The following is a 19194-nucleotide window of genomic DNA, read 5'->3' as shown; positions in this document are numbered from 1 at the left end:
CCTGGTGTACATGGGGCAGGGGAGGTCGACTTCACTTTATATGACACTTCCATTGTTAGTGGGATGGAAACTCTCTCCCATTCCTGAAGTGCATAGTATATATACACCATCCCGGAGTGTCCACCTGGAGGATGCAGTGTATAGAGCGCCCCGCCTGGAGGATGCAGTGTATAGAGCGCCCCGCCTGGAGGATGCGGTGTATGGAGCGCCCCGCCTGGAGGATGCGGTGTATGGAGCGCCCCGCCTGGAGGATGCGGTGTATGGAGCGCCCCGCCTGGAGGATGCGGTGTATGGAGCGCCCGCCTGGAGGATGCGGTGTATGGAGCGCCCGCCTGGAGGATGCGGTGTATGGAGCGCCCCGCCTGGAGGATGCGGTGTATGGAGCGCCCCGCCTGGAGGATGCGGTGTATAGAGCGCCCCGCCTGGAGGATGCAGTGTATGGAGCGCCCCGCCTGGAGGATGCGGTGTATGGAGCGCCCCGCCTGGAGGATGCGGTGTATGGAGCGCCCCGCCTGGAGGATGCGGTGTATGGAGCGCCCCGCCTGGAGGATGCGGTGTATAGAGCGCCCCGCCTGGAGGATGCAGTGTATGGAGCGCCCCGCCTGGAGGATGCGGTGTATAGAGCGCCCCGCCTGGAGGATGCGGTGTATAGAGCGCCCCGCCTGGAGGATGCGGTGTATAGAGCGCCCGCCTGGAGGAAGTGGTGTATAGAGCGCCCCGCCTGGAGGATGCAGTGTATAGAGTGCCAGCCTGGAGGATGCGGTGTATAGAGTGCCCGCCTGTTGTGGCCACAGTACAAAGACATCCATAAAAGGAGAGCACCTTCTTCTGCCCCCGAGCTCGCGGTCATGGGACTGTTTAGTTTTGTGTAACTTCGATAGTCCAACTTTGAATGTGAGACATATTGTCCGGTGTGGTCACGTGACACTTTATTATTCTTCCCAATATCAAATTATATTACTATAGATTTATAACAATCCTGGAGGTCGCCATTATGTCCACATCAACAATCCAGTTGTCTCACAACATGGACGTCCTCTCCCTGGGAATGGGATGAGACAAGGCCACAGAATCCTCTCTCCTATCAGGTGGGGAGAGGTACAAAGTCAACAATCCAACATCTCCGTGATCCCCGTTGTCATCACTCGTCACCCTCCACTTCTGCAGGGATGTCACCCATAGATTCCACCTCAGAGTCCATGTCACTGTCACATTCTGTAGCGGTGCGCTTCATCCCTCGCTGGTTAGACAGGCAGACGGCATACTTCATGTTGTACCGATTCCAATCACATCTAGAAGGTAGAAACAAAGGATGAAAAACCACGTGACGAATCCCCACCCCCGCAGAGGCCAATGACTAAATGTTATAGGTGACAACTGTGACTATGGGCCCGCGGGGGTGGCTGCAGCTCGTCCATATGAGGCTACCAAACAACAGCCATTACTATAAGGATAGTCTATATTAGGGGTCTGGGATCAAAAAGAAGGATCACCATTGGGGTCTGGAAGTAAGATGACATAAAGAAGGTATGATCTAAGATAAGGATTAGGATAAGACGGGTCACCATAAGGGACTCTGATCTAAGAGGATGAAAAGACTGCGATCAGCACAATCTATGCACTTAGGAATCCTCTTGTACTTACAGCTTGGCGAGATATGAGAAGTGCCCCTGAATACTCTTCTGCAGGGAGTGAATAGCCGGCATTAAGGAAACTGATCTGTAAACAGAAAAGTAAGAGGATCAATATCGAGATTTCGGCTGACATCTTGTAGGAAAGTTTCTGCCGCTCAAATACATCCCGGATGGTAGAAGCCCCGAGTGTATGCAGCGTGGAGAGTCCGCTGCCTCTTACCGAGCCTTTAGCTTCTGGCCATATTGCATCAATAATTCATGAGCCCAGATCAGGTAGAACTGCAAGTGACGGGAACCTTCAATCTGAGCTGCCAAAAACACCAGGAGGCGCTCCACATACAGTTCCGGGAGCGAGGAACAAACAACCTTAACTGCAGGGAAAAAGACAGAAAGTGACGTCACAGCGAGTGATATAATAGAGGCCATGCAGGGCAACGGCCAGCGCCGGCATGGTACTTACTGTCCGTGTGCGGCACCCTCTCCAGCGCCTCCTGTAGAAGCCGCTCTTCATTGAGTTTCATGGCCATCACAAGAGCCCGAGTCCACTCGCCCTTACGCAATGTCCGGTGCACACTGCCAGCAGTCACCTCTTCATCCAGCTGGAAAGGGTCAAACACCGAACTGGAGTCAAGGGAGTAGATCAGGAGACCCTCTGTGGAGGTGGCGGCCCAACTACGTCCTGAGCGGGAAAGACGACGTTCAGAAAAGGCAAGGACAAGACATTCTATACTATCCCCTGCCACATTTTATACTCCCCGTCTATACTATCCCCAGTCACTTTCTATACTATCCCCTGTCTCTGGTTCTACGCTGACCATCTATACTATCCCCCATCTCTGTTCTATACTGACCATCTATACTATCCCCAGTCTCTGGTTCTATACTCCCCATTTATACTATCTGGTGCCCTCTAGTGTCTCTCAGCTCATCACTCACCGGTTGGAGAGAAGCGTAAGGATGTGACTCGGATCTCAGGTTGAAAGTGTCTGGAGCTCCAATCACCTGTAAGAAATCCATCAGTAAATACCACAGACGACATCTCTACAAGGAGCCAAATCCCTCTGCACACCGCACGCTACCTTTTCTGACTCCCGGAAGACTCAACTTGACCCCATCAGCATCCCCAGTCCCATCATCAACCAAAGAGAGACTCCCGAATTCTGTCATCTTGCGGCGGTCCAGAAACTCCTGATGGAAAGAGACAACCAAGACAAGTGAGCGACAGGAGGAGAGAGAGACCGAAAGAGACGTGAGCGACAGGAGGAGAGACCGAGAGACACACATGTAAGTGAGCGACAGGAGAGGAGAGAGACACACACATAAGTGACAGGAGGAGAGCGCAAGAGAGATACACACAAACAAGTGAGCGACAGAAGGAGAAAGACACACAAACACGTGAGTGAAAAGAGAGGAGAGAGACGCACAAACACGTAAGTGAGCGACAGGAGAGGAGAGAGACACACACGTAAGTGACAGGAGGAGAGCGCGAGAGCAAGAGAGAGATACACACAAACAAGTGAGCGACAGGAGGAGAGAGAGATCGAAAGACACAGAGAGAGACGTGAGCGACAGGAGGAGAGAGAGACACATCGGTGAGCGGCAGGAGGGGGGAGAGAGAGAGACACACACGTAAGTGACAGGAGGAGAGAGAGACACACACACACCGAGAGAGACATGAGCGACAGGAGGAGAGACCGAGAGACACACACGTAAGTGAGCGACAGGAGAGGTGAGAGACACATCAGTAAGCAGCAGGAGAGGAGAGAGAGAAACACACGTAAGTGACAGGAGGAGAGCGAGACAGAGAGAGATATACACAAACAAGTGAGCGACAGAAGGAGAAAGAGAGACACACATAAACACGTGAGTGAAAAGAGGAGAGAGACGCACAAACAAGTGAGAGGAGAGAGACCAAGAGGAACAAGTGAGCGACGAGAGAGAGACACAACTGAACAACAGGAGGAGAGAGACCGAGACATACAGACAAGTGAGCGACAGGAAAGGAGCAAGAGAAAGAAAGAAAAACAAAAACAAATCAGCAAGGATGACAAGACAAAGACCAATAATGGAAAAGAGAGAGAAGAAAAGGAAGGAAAAATAAAGGAGACAAGAGGGCGTGTCCGGTGGAGATGCTATCTCCACCCTCCCTCCATTAACCCCTCACCTCCATGGCATCCAGAGAATAATTACAGGAGATCTCGAACTTCTTGGCCAGGATTTGCTCGCGTACGTGGTAAATACAGACAAAACGGGAGGAGCTGCCGGCGAGGAGAGCCTGTCCGTCTGCTGAGTAACACAGCGTGGTGAAGGCCCTGAGGAAGGAACACAGGCGTCAGGAAAGAAAGAGGCGGGGCTGCCAGCGGCTGGAGAAGAGGAGGAGGCGGGGCTGCCAGCGGCTGGAGAAGAGGAGGTGGAGGAGGCGGGGCTGCCAGCGGCTGGAGAAGAGGAGGAGGCGGGGCTGCCAGCGGCTGGAGAAGAGGAGGTGGAGGAGGCGGGGCTGCCAGCGGCTGGAGAAGAGGAGGAGGCGGGGCTGCCAGCGGCTGGAGAAGAGGAGGTGGAGGAGGCGGGGCTGCCAGCGGCTGGAGAAGAGGAGGAGGCGGGGCTGCCAGCGGCTGGACATGAGGAGGCGGGGCTACCATTGTCCAGAGAGTGGGGAGGGGGGGGAGGGGGCTGCACGCTTACTCACTTTCCCTTTGAGGAGTGCTTGGCAGTAATTTTATCCGTCTTTTTGCGTCCTAACTGCAGATCATGTCTTCCCTCGATGGATCCCGTCTGAATCCCTTTTTCCGGGTCCCACATGGTGATCTGACCGTTCAAAGAAGACACCGCCAATTCATTGCCATCCGGACGGAAAGTGACCGCTAGGGCTGTATAAGAGACAGGACTAGTGGTCATCACCATGAGTTTGGTTGCTTGGAGCACCCGCCCGCTACAATGATCACCGCCATCTAGTTGTCATGGCGAGCTGTCTCCATTTACAGTGATACAGAGGAGCGGCCGTGGGAGGAGACTGAATACTTAAATTGTGGCTCTGCCTCTCCCACCATCATACATGATGGGAGACGTGCCATGTCATGTAACGGACAATAAAGGTGTACGAAGGTCACATGATCTAGACTAACATTACATACAAGTTTTTATAGCAGCTACTGAGCCGAGGTCGGCGCCAAGGAGGCGGACATCTTGAACGATACATGGAAGTGTATAAACCATCTCACTCATTTTCTACTTACCGTCTGCAGTCAGACTCAGGGTCTCCGTCGTCCTCCAGCTGTCCGTCATGTTCCAGAGCTTCACAGTCCGGTCCCAAGAGGCGGTGGCCAGAACAGATTTCCAGGGGTTAAACGCCACGCCGCTGACCGGCCCCTCGTGTCCAGCTAAGACCTGATGGTGAGAGACGCAGATATAGAGCCTGATACTAGTCTTACAGATATCAGTGACCATGAGTAGAGGTGTGGCTAAAGTTAGGGGGCATGGCTAGTACAGGCTGAGTGGGGAGGGGCCATGATGGCAGCGATGTCCTGTCTATAGATTAGGGAGAGGACACGCTGGGATATTTGGTACATTTTCTGCACTTACGTCCAGAAGTCTCCCGGTCTGCATGCTCCACACATAAACCTCAAAGGAGTCCTGGGCCCCGGCACACACGATGTCGCCGCTGCCGTCTACAGCCAGGCAAGAGAATTGGGCTGGCCGGGGAGACGTGAACGTCCTGAAGTTACGATACCTGCAATGAGACTGACCAGTGAGTGCCGCAATCCCACAGCAGGCAGGTGGAGGGCGCTACCTACAAGTTCCACCTACCTGAGTAAGCTGAAAGCTCTGACGGTGCCATCCAGCGAAGCGCTGAGCACCACCTGCCCGTTACTGGTGAAGGTGACCGCGCTGATGCTGCTCGTGTGCTCCGTGAAGGTCACAAAGCAGAAGCCGCTGCTCGTGTCCCAAATCTTCACCTGTGGAGAGACGACAGGTGGAATGACCAGATCGTATAGCACAAGTGGCTGGTCACATGACAAAACAGCCAGCCCACAATCACACAGGCTCCGCCTCCTACCTTGCCGTCATCGCCACCAGTGGCAATGTGCTGGCCGTCCGGAGAGTAACACAGCGCCACCATGTTGTTGAAGTGTCCCTGCTGCTTCAGGATATACGATTCGCTCTGCCATTCCCACACCAGCAACTGACCCAGACCTGCCGGAGAAGGCAACTGTTAGCTGCTAGGGGGCGCACACCAAACACCGCAGGGGCAGGGCTCTACTTACCACTGCTACCAAATGAGATCCAGTCCCCCGTGTTGTTTATAGTGATGGAGGAGATGCTCTGATCTGAAATACTAGAGGAGATAGCAGCGTTACCACCAGCAGAAAGCGACAATACACAACAGGGCGCCTCAATAACATGGCAGCGGCGCAGTCACCTGAGCGAGTGGATGAGACTGAGCTCCGGCAGCTCATGGATGTGGAAGGCTCCAGAAGAGAAGCCGGTCACCAGGATATTCAGCTTCTTGTGGTAGGCGGCGGCAGTCAGGGAGGTGAAGTCTCCTTCTTTATTGAAGAAATGTCTGTAGAGAGACGCCATGTGATGAGGAGGTCACAGAACAATGTGCCGGGATACACTACAAATTGTACTACCTTACCCAGCAGGCTGAGCTACCCTCTGCCCATCGCTATATGTCCATATATATATACGCTCCACTAACCTAGCCATGTCCAGCCTGAACAACGCTTCTGGCTCCATAAACTGACCTGCTGTGTGGAGCTGCTCTGTGAAATACAGGTAATCTGACACGCTCTCTGTCTTTCTGTCTAAGTGTGTATTCCTGTGTGCACTCGTGTCCTTCTGTCTGAGTATTGCTGTGTGCGCTCATGTCCTTCTGTCTGTGTATTCCTGTGTGCACTCGCGTCCTTCTGTCTGTGTATTCCTGTGTGCACTCGTGTCCTTCTGTCTGTGTATTGCTGTGTGCGCTCATGTCTTTCTGTCTGTGTATTGCTGTGTGCGCTCATGTCCTTCTGTCTGTGTATTCCTGTGTGCACTCGTGTCCTTCTGTCTGTGTATTCCTGTGTGCACTCGTGTCCTTCTGTCTGTGTATTGCTGTGTGCGCTCATGTCCTTCTGTCTGTGTACTGCTGTGTGCACTCGTGTCCTTCTGTCTGTGTATTCCTGTGTGCACTCACGCCCTTCTGTCTGTGTATTGCTGTGTGCACTCACGTCCTTCTGTCTGTGTACTGCTGTGTGCACTCGTGTCCTTCTGTCTGTGTATTGCTGTGTGCACTCACGTCCTTCTGTCTGTGTATTGCTGTGTGCACTCACGCCCTTCTGTCTGTGTATTCCTGTGTGCACTCACGCCCTTCTGTCTGTGTACTGCTGTGTGCACTCACGCCCTTCTGTCTGTGTATTCCTATGTGCACTCATGCCCTTCTGTCTGTGTATTGCTGTGTGCACTCACGTCCTTCTGTCTGTGTATTGCTGTGTGCACTCACGTCCTTCTGTCTGTGTATTGCTGTGTGCACTCACGTCCTTCTGTCTGTGTATTCCTGTGTGCACTCATGCCCTTCTGTCTGTGTATTCCTGTGTGCACTCATGCCCTTCTGTCTGTGTATTGCTGTGTGCACTCACGTCCTTCTGTCTGTGTATTGCTGTGTGCACTCACGTCCTTCTGTCTGTGTATTCCTGTGTGCACTCACGCCCTTCTGTCTGTGTATTGCTGTGTGCACTCACGTCCTTCTGTCTGTGTACTGCTGTGTGCACTCATGTCCTTCTGTCTGTGTACTGCTGTGTGCACTCATGCCCTTCTGTCTGTGTATTCCTGTGTGCACTCACGCCCTTCTGTCTGTGTATTCCTGTGTGCACTCACGCCCTTCTGTCTGTGTATTGCTGTGTGCACTCATGTCCTTCTGTCTGTGTATAGCTGTGTGCACTCACATCCTTCTGTCTATGTGTATTTGTGTATTCCTGTGTGCAATCATGTTCTTCCATCTGTGTCTGTGCAGCCTTCAGTTTCTCTCTGTATTCCTGTAAGTTATGACTTGTGTCCTGCTGGAGTATTCATATTCTATTGTATGTGTGTCTGAACTACCGAGTTTCCCTGAAAATAGGTCACCCCCGAAATTAAGGCATGGGGGGAGGTTTTCGTTGAATTGCCTAATATAAGACTCCCGTGGAAAATAAGACATCCCCAAAAACCTAGACAGGCAGTGACATATCGATGTGAAATGTAGAAAACAGGGCACTCACCCGCCACGGGATACATAAAACATTCGTTTTTATTTCATCCTCTTTAAAAAAGGCTGTTTGTTTCTTTGCATCATTCCGTCTTCTGTACCCCGATGGTCAAGGTTTGACCTTTTTTAAAGAGGATGAAATAAAAACGAATGTTTTATGTATCCCGTGGCGGGTGAGTGCCCTGTTTTCTACATTTCACATCGATATGTCACTGCCTGTCTAGGTTTTTTCACAGTGAGCACCACCCTGGGATTTAATTTATTCCATGTTTTTTTGGCTGTTACAGCTGGAAGATTTGCCAATACTGACACAAGATTGTGAATACGAGCGTTGTCGCAGTAGTGCCGCTGACTACTTTGTTCTTTGCATCCCCAAAAACCATTGCAGCTGGCTGAACACTGTGCGCGATGTTCTGTGTGCACAGGTATGCCGGCTGCTGCCTCTGCTGTTGTATCCACTGTTCCTGCTGCTGTTTGTGGTGGGCGGGGCTTAGCGAGGCTTCCGGAGGTTGCGCCGGAGAGCCTCATTTTGTGGGTATTGCAGCCGGCTGAACGCTGTGCTCCGTGTGCACAGGTATGCCGGTTGCTGCCTCTGCTGTTGTATCCACTGTTCCTGCTGCTGTAGGATGAGCTGGGAGATTCCCGCTGTGCATACACTAAGCATCGTATGCGGCGGGGAGTCCACTCTCCCAGCTCATCCCACAGGAACCAGAACAGTGGATACAACAGCAGAGGCAGCAGCCGGCATACCTGTGCACACGGAGCACACCGTTCAGCCGGCTGCAATACCCACAAAGTGAGGCTCTCCGGCGCAACCTCCGGAAGCCTCGCTAAGCCCCGCCCACCACAAACAGCAGCACCAGCGCTGCTACAAAGATGGGAAAGGTAAGTAGCATACCCCTCCCACACACACACCTACAACCGGCGGTCATGCCGGCACGACTACCGGTTGTCAGCTGCTCCATAAGACACCCCACGAAAATAAGACAGGTCATAAATTTAGGACGAGTATTTAATATAAGACACTGTCTTATTTTCAGGGAAACACGGTATTGCTCTATTCTCTCCCTGCCATATGAATCTTTTCACACCTCTATCAACTCTCCAGTCATACCAGTTTAGTAGCGCAGTAGGTCCACAATTTGCTGCCCAATACAGGCAGAGCAGACTTACTTGAGGGCTCTCTTATATTGCACCCTGCGTCTCTTCTCCTCCGCACTGGGATTGGCAGACCCACGGATTTCCTCTCCTTTCTCCTCCCCTGGTTCTTCTGGCTCGGGTGTTTTCCTGGGCTCTCGAGGCAAGAGCTCAGCGAGCTCAGTATCACACTGCCACATGCAGAGCGTAGCATCAGCACTGATGGTGTAAAGCTGTGTGGGAGAAGACAAGTAGTGAATGGGGGGCAGGGGGTAGTGGTGATCTGCTGCCCATCCCCTCACCCAGCATCACTCACATCCAGACTGTCCTCCTGGAAAAAGCATGATACGATGGCATCCTTGTGGCCCCCAAGTGAGTAATAGATGAGATTCTGCCAGCGCTCTGCTCCAAACACCCAAGTGGTCATGTCCTTACTGCCAACTGCAAAGCACCTGGAAAAAAGCGCCAGAGCAAGGGTGAGAGGCGGGACCAAAGGAGGGGGAGAGGCGGAGCCATAAAGCCCAGGGCAGGGAAGGGTAGGACCAGAGCGCCCCATAACACTGAACTCCTCCACTACAGCACATACTTGGAGTCGTCCGTCCAGTCGATGCATGTTGTCTCATCATAAGGACCATAGAATGATTTATCCAAAACAAAAGCATTGAAGTCGCGTCTCTTCCCGGGAGCGTGATACAGGAGGGCCACCGAGCTCTTACACACCACAAACCTCCTGTCGGACACAACATGGGGGAAATGTCAGGAATTGGTCAGAACAGGGCACCAACCCACAATAATATAGACCACTCACCTGCCGTCCGGAGAGAAGCTGACAGCGTGCACAGGCTGCTGGAAGTGGAAGTTATTGAGGACGGCCTTAGTAACGAAACTCACAAGAAGCGCGGCGCCCTCTGTGGAGAAAGCAGGCAGTAGCATCACATAAAGCATCAGCACCCTAGAATCAGCCATGATAGGACTGCACCTCACCTTCATCCACCAGGATCCCCAGAGAGCCATCAGGAGACAGGGCTACACAGGTGATGTTACATCGGGTCGCCACAGGAAGGGTCTCCGCACGATTACTGATGAGGGACAAGGAAACAGCGTCACCAGCAGAAGCACCTTGAGATGTCTGCTCATTGCGCTGGACTCCATCATGAACAAAGCAGAGACAACGAGGTGATCCCCGGGATTATACATTCACCCCCATACAGCAGGCACGACAACACGATCCCCGGGACTATGCATTCACCCCCACACAGCAGACACGATGAGGCGATCCCCAGGATTATACATTCACCCCCACACAGCAGACACGATGAGGCGATCCCCAGGATTATACATTCACCTCCACACAGCAGACACGACAAGGCGATCCCCAGGATTATACATTCACCTCCACACAGCAGACACGACAAGGCAATCCCTGGGATTATACATTCACCCCTACACAGAACTCACTTCTTCAGATGGAAGACACTGATTCGATTCCCCACAGGACTGATAAGCGAATACCCATCTGGGGTAAAGGTCAGGTTCCCGCGACGGTAAAACGTCCCCAGGAGATTACTGAACTAGAGGCAGAACATGAGAAATAGGAAGATTTTACACAAGATAGTGAAGCACATGACTGATATGATATCAATCAGCAAAACATCCCCATCATAACTGGTCAAGGAAACCTTGCAAGACGACAGGAGACATAACGGATAAGAGCCCCAGCAGGTCTATAAGGTACCGGTAATACAAATCTATCCTCATCGCCCGTCTTTTAAGGTACAAGTCACCTATAAGACACACCTATCCTCACTTCCCACTGATATAGTGTTTCTCTGAAAATAGGACAGAGTTTTATATTATTTTTTTTTCTCTGAAAAAAAGGGCTAGGGCTTATTTTCGGGGTAAGTTAATTTTTTCACACTCACACATTTGATCGCTTTTTATTTCAATTTTTATTGATTTTTATAAGTCTGTACAGCGGGCGTTTTCGGACACAGGGATACCTAATGTGAATGTGTTTCACGTTAATATTTTAGTTTTTTATGTATTCTGGTGAAAGTGGGGGGCTTGTTGATTTTTTTATTCTTACGATTAACCTTTCCTTGAACCTGCAATCATCCCATAGGTTGCAATGCAACATATTACAGTCTATGGAAGATTACCTTCATTACTATTGAGGCTCCTTGCTGTCAAAGGAACAGGTAGGCTCCTGTGATATTGCTATCCAGGAGCCTACCTGCACCATGAAAAGTACGGGGCCAGTGAGGACCAGCCCTGGGGATAGTTACCCTGCATTTGGGGGTGGGGGGGAATCACGGACTGACACATTCAACAATGTCCGCAATCGTAGTGGACTCTAATTGCGGGCATTGACTCCGGGTCTCTGCTGTAATGTACGGCAGCTATGGTGGTTGTGGTACTTTAGGGGGAGGTGTCACACTCAGCAATGCCCGTGATCAGAGTAGACACTGGTGTTGGGCTGTATATTACAGTGGAGACCCGGTACAGTAGTTATTATGGCCGCTCTGCAGCAGCACAGCCGCCATCTTTAAGGACCCAGCGTCCTGGAAAATCTAGCTAGGGCTTATTTTCAGGGTAGGTGTTTTTTTTTTTAAGAGAAACACGGTAGGTCAAATATGTGCACTGCCTAACTATAGGTCACCTATAATACACACCTATGCTCACCAACAGTCTATAAAGGTACAGGTCTCCTATAATACACACCTATCCTCACAGCCTGTCTATAAGACACCAGTCACGTATAATACAAGCCTATCCTCACTGCCACCTATAGGTCACCTACAATTCATACCTATCCCCACTACAGCCTATAGGGCACCTATAATACACACCAATCCTCACTGCTGTCTATAGGGCCCCTATAATACACACCTATGCCCACTACAGCCTATAGGGCACCTATAATACACACCTATGCCCACTACAGCCTATAGGTCACCTACAATACACACCTATCCTCACTACAGCCTATAGGGCCCCTATAATACACACCAATCCTCACTGCTGTCTATAGGGCCCCTATAATACACACCTATCCTCACTACAGCCTATAGGGCCCCTATAATACACACCTATCCTCACTACAGCCTATAGGGCCCCTATAATACACACCTATCCTCACTACAGCCTATAGGGCCCCTATAATACACACCTATCCTCACTACAGCCTATAGGGCCCCTATAATACACACCTATGCTCACTACAGCCTATAGGGCCCCTATAATACACACCTATCCTCACTACAGCCTATAGGGCCCCTATAATACACACCTATCCTCACTACAGCCTATAGGGCCCCTATAATACACACCTATCCTCACTACAGCCTATAGGGCCCCTATAATACACACCTATCCTCACTACAGCCTATAGGGCCCCTATAATACACACCTATCCTCACTACAGCCTATAGGGCACCTATAATACACACCTATGCTCACTACAATCTATAGGGCCCCTATAATACACACCTATCCTCACTACAGCCTATAGGGCACCTATAATACACACCTATCCTCACTACAATCTATAGGGCCCCTATAATACACACCTATCCTCACTGTGCACCTATAGGTCACCTACAATTCACACCTATCCTCACTGCGGTCTATAGGGCACATGCTATACATATATACAGGATATTATTGTACACCGTAGTCAGCGGCCACCAGCACCGGCTCTTACCTTATAAGAATACTTCATCGTCCCGGCTCCGTTCTCACATGTAATCCACGTGGTCCCGCTTACTTCCGCTTCATGACGTCACTTCCGTCACTATCTTACACTACTGCTCCGAGAATATGACTGGAGACTGAGCGCGTGGATGTGGGCGGAGTTACAGGACCTGTATATAAGTGAGGCTCACAGAGCAAACGGGAGGCTCTTAACGAACTGCCTGCTCCATATAGATATATATCGCTGAGGGACAGATAGTACTGCCTGCTCCATATATACATAGCTGAGGGACAGATAGTACTGCCTGCTCCATATATATCACTGAGGGACAGATAGTACTGCCTACTCCATATATATGACTGAGGGACAGATAGTACTGCCTACTCCATATATATGACTGAGGGACAGATAGTACTGCCTACTCCATATATACATAGCTGAGGGACAGATAGTACTGCCTGCTCCATATATATCACTGAGGGACAGATAGTACTGCCTACTCCATATATATGACTGAGGGACAGATAGTACTGCCTACTCCATATATACATAGCTGAGGGTCAGATAGTACTGCCTACTCCATATATATAGCTGAGGCACAGATAGTACTGCCTGCTCCATATATATCACTGAGGGACAGATAGTACTGCCTACTCCATATATATAGCTGAGGCACAGATAGTACTGCCTACTCCATATATATAGCTGAGGCACAGATAGTACTGCCTACTCCATATATACATAGCTGAGGCACAGATAGTACTGCCTACTCCACATATATAGCTGAGGGACTGATAGTACTGCCTGCTCCATATATATCACTGAGGGACAGATAGTACTGCCTACTCCATATATATCGCTGAGGGACTGATAGTACTGCCTGCTCCATATATATCACTGAGGGACAGATAGTACTGCCTACTCCATATATATGACTGAGGAACAGATAGTACTGCCTACTCCATATATACATAGCTGAGGGACAGATAGTACTGCCTACTCCATATATATAGCTGAGGGTCAGATAGTACTGCCTGCTCCATATATATCACTGAGGGACAGATAGTACTGCCTACTCCATATATATAGCTGAGGCACAGATAGTACTGCCTACTCCATATATATAGCTGAGGGACTGATGGTACTGCCTACTCCATATATACATAGCTGAGGGACAGATAGTACTGCCTACTCCATATATATGACTGAGGGACAGATAGTACTGCCTACTCCATATATATAGCTGAGGGTCAGATAGTACTGCCTACTCCATATATATAGCTGAGGCACAGATAGTACTGCCTACTCCATATATATAGCTGAGGCACAGATAGTACTGCCTACTCCATATATATAGCTGAGGGACTGATAGTACTGCCTGCTCCATATATATCACTGAGGGACAGATAGTACTGCCTACTCCATATATATCGCTGAGGGACTGATAGTACTGCCTGCTCCATATATATCACTGAGGGACAGATAGTACTGCCTACTCCATATATATGACTGAGGGACAGATAGTACTGCCTACTCCATATATACATAGCTGAGGGACAGATAGTACTGCCTACTCCATATATATAGCTGAGGGTCAGATAGTACTGCCTGCTCCATATATATCACTGAGGGACAGATAGTACTGCCTACTCCATATATATAGCTGAGGCACAGATAGTACTGCCTACTCCATATATATAGCTGAGGGACTGATGGTACTGCCTACTCCATATATACATAGCTGAGGGACAGATAGTACTGCCTACTCCATATATATGACTGAGGGACAGATAGTACTGCCTACTCCATATATATAGCTGAGGGTCAGATAGTACTGCCTACTCCATATATATAGCTGAGGCACAGATAGTACTGCCTACTCCATATATATAGCTGAGGCACAGATAGTACTGCCTACTCCATATATATAGCTGAGGGACTGATAGTACTGCCTGCTCCATATATATCACTGAGGGACAGATAGTACTGCCTACTCCATATATATCACTGAGGGACAGATAGTACTGCCTACTCCATATATACATAGCTGAGGGACAGATAGTACTGCCTACTCCATATATATAGCTGAGGGTCAGATAGTACTGCCTGCTCCATATATATCACTGAGGGACAGATAGTACTGCCTACTCCATATATATAGCTGAGGCACAGATAGTACTGCCTACTCCATATATATGACTGAGGGACAGATAGTACTACTCCATATATACATAGCTGAGGGTCAGATAGTACTGCCTACTCCATATACAGTCCTATGAAAAAGTTTGGGCACCCCTATTAATCTTAATCATTTTTAGTTCTAAATATTTTGGTATTTGCAACAGCCATTTCAGTTTGATATATCTAATAACTGATGGACACAGTAATATTTCAGGATTGAAATGAGGTTTATTGTACTAACAGAAAATGTGCAATATGCATTAAACCAAAATTTGACCGGTGCAAAAGTATGGGCACCTCAACAGAAAAGTGACATTAATATTTAGTACATCCTCCTTTTGCAAAGATAACAGCCTCTAGTCGCTTCCTGTAGCTTTTAATCAGTTCCTGGATCCTGGATAAAGGTATTTTGGACAAACAATTCAAGTTCAGTTAAGTTAGATGGTCGCCGAGCATGGACAGCCCGCTTCAAATCATCCCACAGATGTTCAATGATATTCAGGTCTGGGGACTGGGATGGCCATTCCAGAACATTGTAATTGTTCCTCTGCATGAATGCCTGAGGATTTGGAGCGGTGTTTTGGATCATTGTCTTGCTGAAATATCCATCCCCGGCGTAGCTTCAACTTCGTCACTGATTCTTGAACATTATTCTCAAGAATCTGCTGATACTGAGTGGAATCCATGCGACCCTCAACTTTAACAAGATTCCCGATGCCGGCATTGGCCACACAGCCCCAAAGCATGATGGAACCTCCACCAAATTTTACAGTGGGTAGCATGTGTTTTTCTTGGAATGCTGTTTCTTTTTGGACGCCATGCATAACGCCTTTTTTTTATAACCAAACAACTCAATTTTTGTTTCCAAAATGAAGCTGCCTTGTCCAAATGTGCTTTTTCATACCTCAGGCAACTCTATTTGTGGCGTACGTGCAGAAACGGCTTCTTTCTCATCACTCTCCCATACAGCTTCTATTTGTGCAAAGTGCGCTGTATAGTTGACCGATGCACAGTGACACCATCTGCAGCAAGATGATGCTGCAGCTCTTTGGAGGTGGTCTGTGGATTGTCCTTGACTGTTCTCACCATTCTTCTTCTCTGTCTTTCTGATATTTTTCTTGGCCTGCCACTTCTGGGCTTAACAAGAACTGTCCCTGTGGTCTTCCATTTCCTTACTATGTTCCTCACAGTGGAAACTGACAGGTTAAATCTCTGAGACAACGTTTTGTATCCTTCCCCTGAACAACTATGTTGAACAATCTTTGTTTTCAGATCATTTGAGAGCGGGCTGTCCATGCTCGGCGACCATCAAACTTAACTGAACTTGAATTGTTTTGTAGAAAGAAATGGTCCAAAATCCCTTCATCCAGGATCCAGGAACTGATTAAAAGCTACAGGAAGCGACTAGAGGCTGTTATCTTTGCAAAAGGAGGATGTACTAAATATTAATGTCACTTTTCTGTTGAGGTGCCCATATTTTTGCACCGGTCAAATTTTGGTTTAATGCATATTGCGCATTTTCTGTTAGTACAATAAACCTCATTTCAATCCTGAAATATTACTGTGTCCATCAGTTATTAGATATATCAAACTGAAATGGCTGTTGCAAATACCAAAATATTTAGAACTAAAAATGATTAAGATTAATAGGGGTGCCCAAACTTTTTCATAGGACTGTATATAGCTGAGGCACAGATAGTACTGCCTACTTCATATATATAGCTGAGGCACAGATAGTACTGCCTACTCCATATATACCACTGAGGGACAGTGGCCTAAGTCCAAAAATCAATATTGTTAGAAAAACGAAATTTAAAGTTTTAGCCTAAAGCAAACGGGCATTATTGTGGAATATATCTATCCAATGTAATCAGCTAATGAACACCGTTAATATATAGACACGTATCTTTATGGTTGCCGCAGCAGTCGGTTTAAGTGCAATCTTATGCTAATATCGTCAAATATACCGTAAAAATTATTAAACGATGAAGAATAATAATTACCTGCCTCCCTTTTCGGCGCTAAATATGTGTAAAAGTCGATTTAGAGCCTTTTAAACAATAAGACAAAGTTTTTACACTAATATAAACAACAGACCGGAAGTCACGATTTCAATGAAAAAATGACCAACGAGAGTGAAGTAAGTAAGTTTGTATTGGACTTAGGCCATTATTCCATTGAATGTAAATTCTTCTGCATTGAAATATATGGACTTAGGTCATTAATCCTAGGTACCTTGTAAACCCAATGCATAGAACGAGGTACAAAGAAGCTTTCTAGGTAATAATTTGAAATATGACAAAATGTGGACTTAGGCCATTTTTCCGTTGAGCTCTTCATATATATATATATATATATATATATATATATATATATATATATATATATATATATATATATATATATATCTGAAGGCACAGACAGTACTGCCTACTCCTTATATATCGCTGAGGGACAGATAGTACTGCCTACTCCATATATATATAGCTGGGAGAAAGTACTGCCTACTCCATATACATAACTGACAGACAGATAGTACTGCGTACTCCATATATAGAGCTGAAGCACAGACAGTACTGCCTACTCCATATACATAGCTGAGGGACAGATAGTACTTCCTACTCCTTATATATACCTAAGGGTCAGACAGTACTGCCTACTTCATATATATAGCTGAGGGTCAGGCCATACTGCCTACTCCATATATATAGCTGAGGGACAGGCCATACTGCCTACTCCATATATATAGCTGAGGGACAGGCCATACTGCCTACTCCATATATATCGCTGAGGGACAGATAGTACTGCCTACTCTATATAGTTCACTGAGGGACAGATAGTACTGCCTACTCCTACACTATATATATATATATATATATATATATATATATATAGCTGAGGGTCAGATAGTACTGCATACTCCATATATATTGTTGAGGGACAGATAGTACTGCATACTCCTTATATTTCACTGAGGAACAGACAGTACTGCCTACTCCATATATATCACTGAGGGACAGACAGTGCTGCCTACTCCATATATATCACTGAGGGACAGACAGTGCTGCCTACTCCATATAGATCACTGAAGGACAGATAGTACTGCCTACTCCATTTCCTGTTCATCCGTCGGCAGTACACACACATGGCATATTATCCCCCTAGATTCAATTAGAAGAGACAGGTTAACAAGCAATAGTCATTAAACAATTAAGGCCCTCCTATAAGAGGAACCCCGCCCTACTCAGCCTCAGTATTTTTTATTTCTCTTGAAACATTGGAAGAGGCAGGACTCTCTTTTCTTACTTTCTCTTTTTTGAAATGAGATCTAACATATATACGAGTATATAATATGTTTAAGTCCTAGGCGGATTCTACTTGTATAAGGCTAAATTTGGGTCCTCCACTTCTTATAATGGTGTGGATACAATCCGTCTGACAACAGGGTATGTTATTATTCACTGTGCCTGTTCTGTATCTGGGACAGTGTCCAGTTTTTCTAGAGAGAAGGTTCTCACTTTATCCTCCCTGAATTCTGAGGAAGGAGTAGGATTTAAATCTACGGATCCACAATTTGTCAGTCAGTGGGATCCAGTTCCTGTAATGAACCTCCTGATTTCTGTATTATCGGAGTATTCTGTATTTTCCTACAGTGATTTTTTTCTCTCCTTTCTTTGCAGGTCTCTATATGTATGTGTATATTAATATATATATATATATATATATATATATATATATATATATTTTACAACTTGCATCTGCTTGTACAGTAGCCATCTCGGCTGGATCGAGAGCTGAGGCTTTCCGTGTTGGCTAAATCAATGTATTTCAGGCACCACAAGAAAATAAAATGTGGTGCTCTATTGGATATAATCAGAAGTGTCTGTAGAGGCCGGGTGCCCCCTAATGCTGCCAATAGGCACTTTAGATCACATTTGTATAAGCGGAGTAACCCCCTAATACTGCTAGTACAGTATTGTAGATGAATAATTCTTGGGGGGGGGGCTTTGCTTTTCTCAGGCGGATATTCTGTTGCTTCACAGTTTATGGTTTACTAACAGGGTGTAGGCAGCGCCATAATGCCGTCAACTCCAGAAGGAAGCAAATCCTACAAAATCTGAGCTATGGTGCACAGATCTCCTTTACCTCCAGCAGGAGGGGTCTGAGCTTTTATCTTGTCCATATCATTACAGGTTCCGCGGAGAAGTTTTCCACACTAAATAGTGGTCACTCTTTGGAGCTCTGAGCATTACAGGGGAATAGGAAATCCTCCATCAAATAAACTCCATCCTCCTTCGGTCAGTCCGACCATCAAACTTAACTGAACT

At 47.6% G+C, this 19194-nt stretch overlaps 1 protein-coding gene across 1 annotated transcript; it reads right to left on the bottom strand.

Moving 5' to 3' along the window:
• Nucleotides 1–600: 600 nt before the first annotated feature.
• PWP2 (PWP2 small subunit processome component) lies at nucleotides 601–12770 on the bottom strand. Its single transcript, XM_075263379.1, has 21 exons — nucleotides 12695–12770; nucleotides 10450–10562; nucleotides 9976–10070; nucleotides 9800–9899; nucleotides 9578–9721; nucleotides 9308–9443; nucleotides 9028–9224; nucleotides 6052–6195; nucleotides 5897–5967; nucleotides 5689–5825; nucleotides 5439–5587; nucleotides 5214–5361; nucleotides 4868–5018; nucleotides 4321–4501; nucleotides 3799–3946; nucleotides 2714–2822; nucleotides 2571–2636; nucleotides 2095–2313; nucleotides 1855–2005; nucleotides 1645–1719; nucleotides 601–1292 (listed from the first exon to the last, which is right to left on the bottom strand). Exons 1-21 carry the CDS (start codon nucleotides 12710–12712, stop codon nucleotides 1142–1144), a joined length of 2703 nt encoding a protein of 900 aa, XP_075119480.1. The 5' UTR covers nucleotides 12713–12770; the 3' UTR covers nucleotides 601–1141.
• Between the last annotated feature and the right edge of the window lie 6424 nt (nucleotides 12771–19194).

The sequence above is a fragment of the Leptodactylus fuscus genome, chromosome 2, assembly GCF_031893055.1.
Source record: "Leptodactylus fuscus isolate aLepFus1 chromosome 2, aLepFus1.hap2, whole genome shotgun sequence".
NCBI classification, from domain to species: Eukaryota; Metazoa; Chordata; class Amphibia; order Anura; family Leptodactylidae; genus Leptodactylus; species Leptodactylus fuscus.
This window is presented reverse-complemented; position numbering and strand designations above follow the sequence as displayed.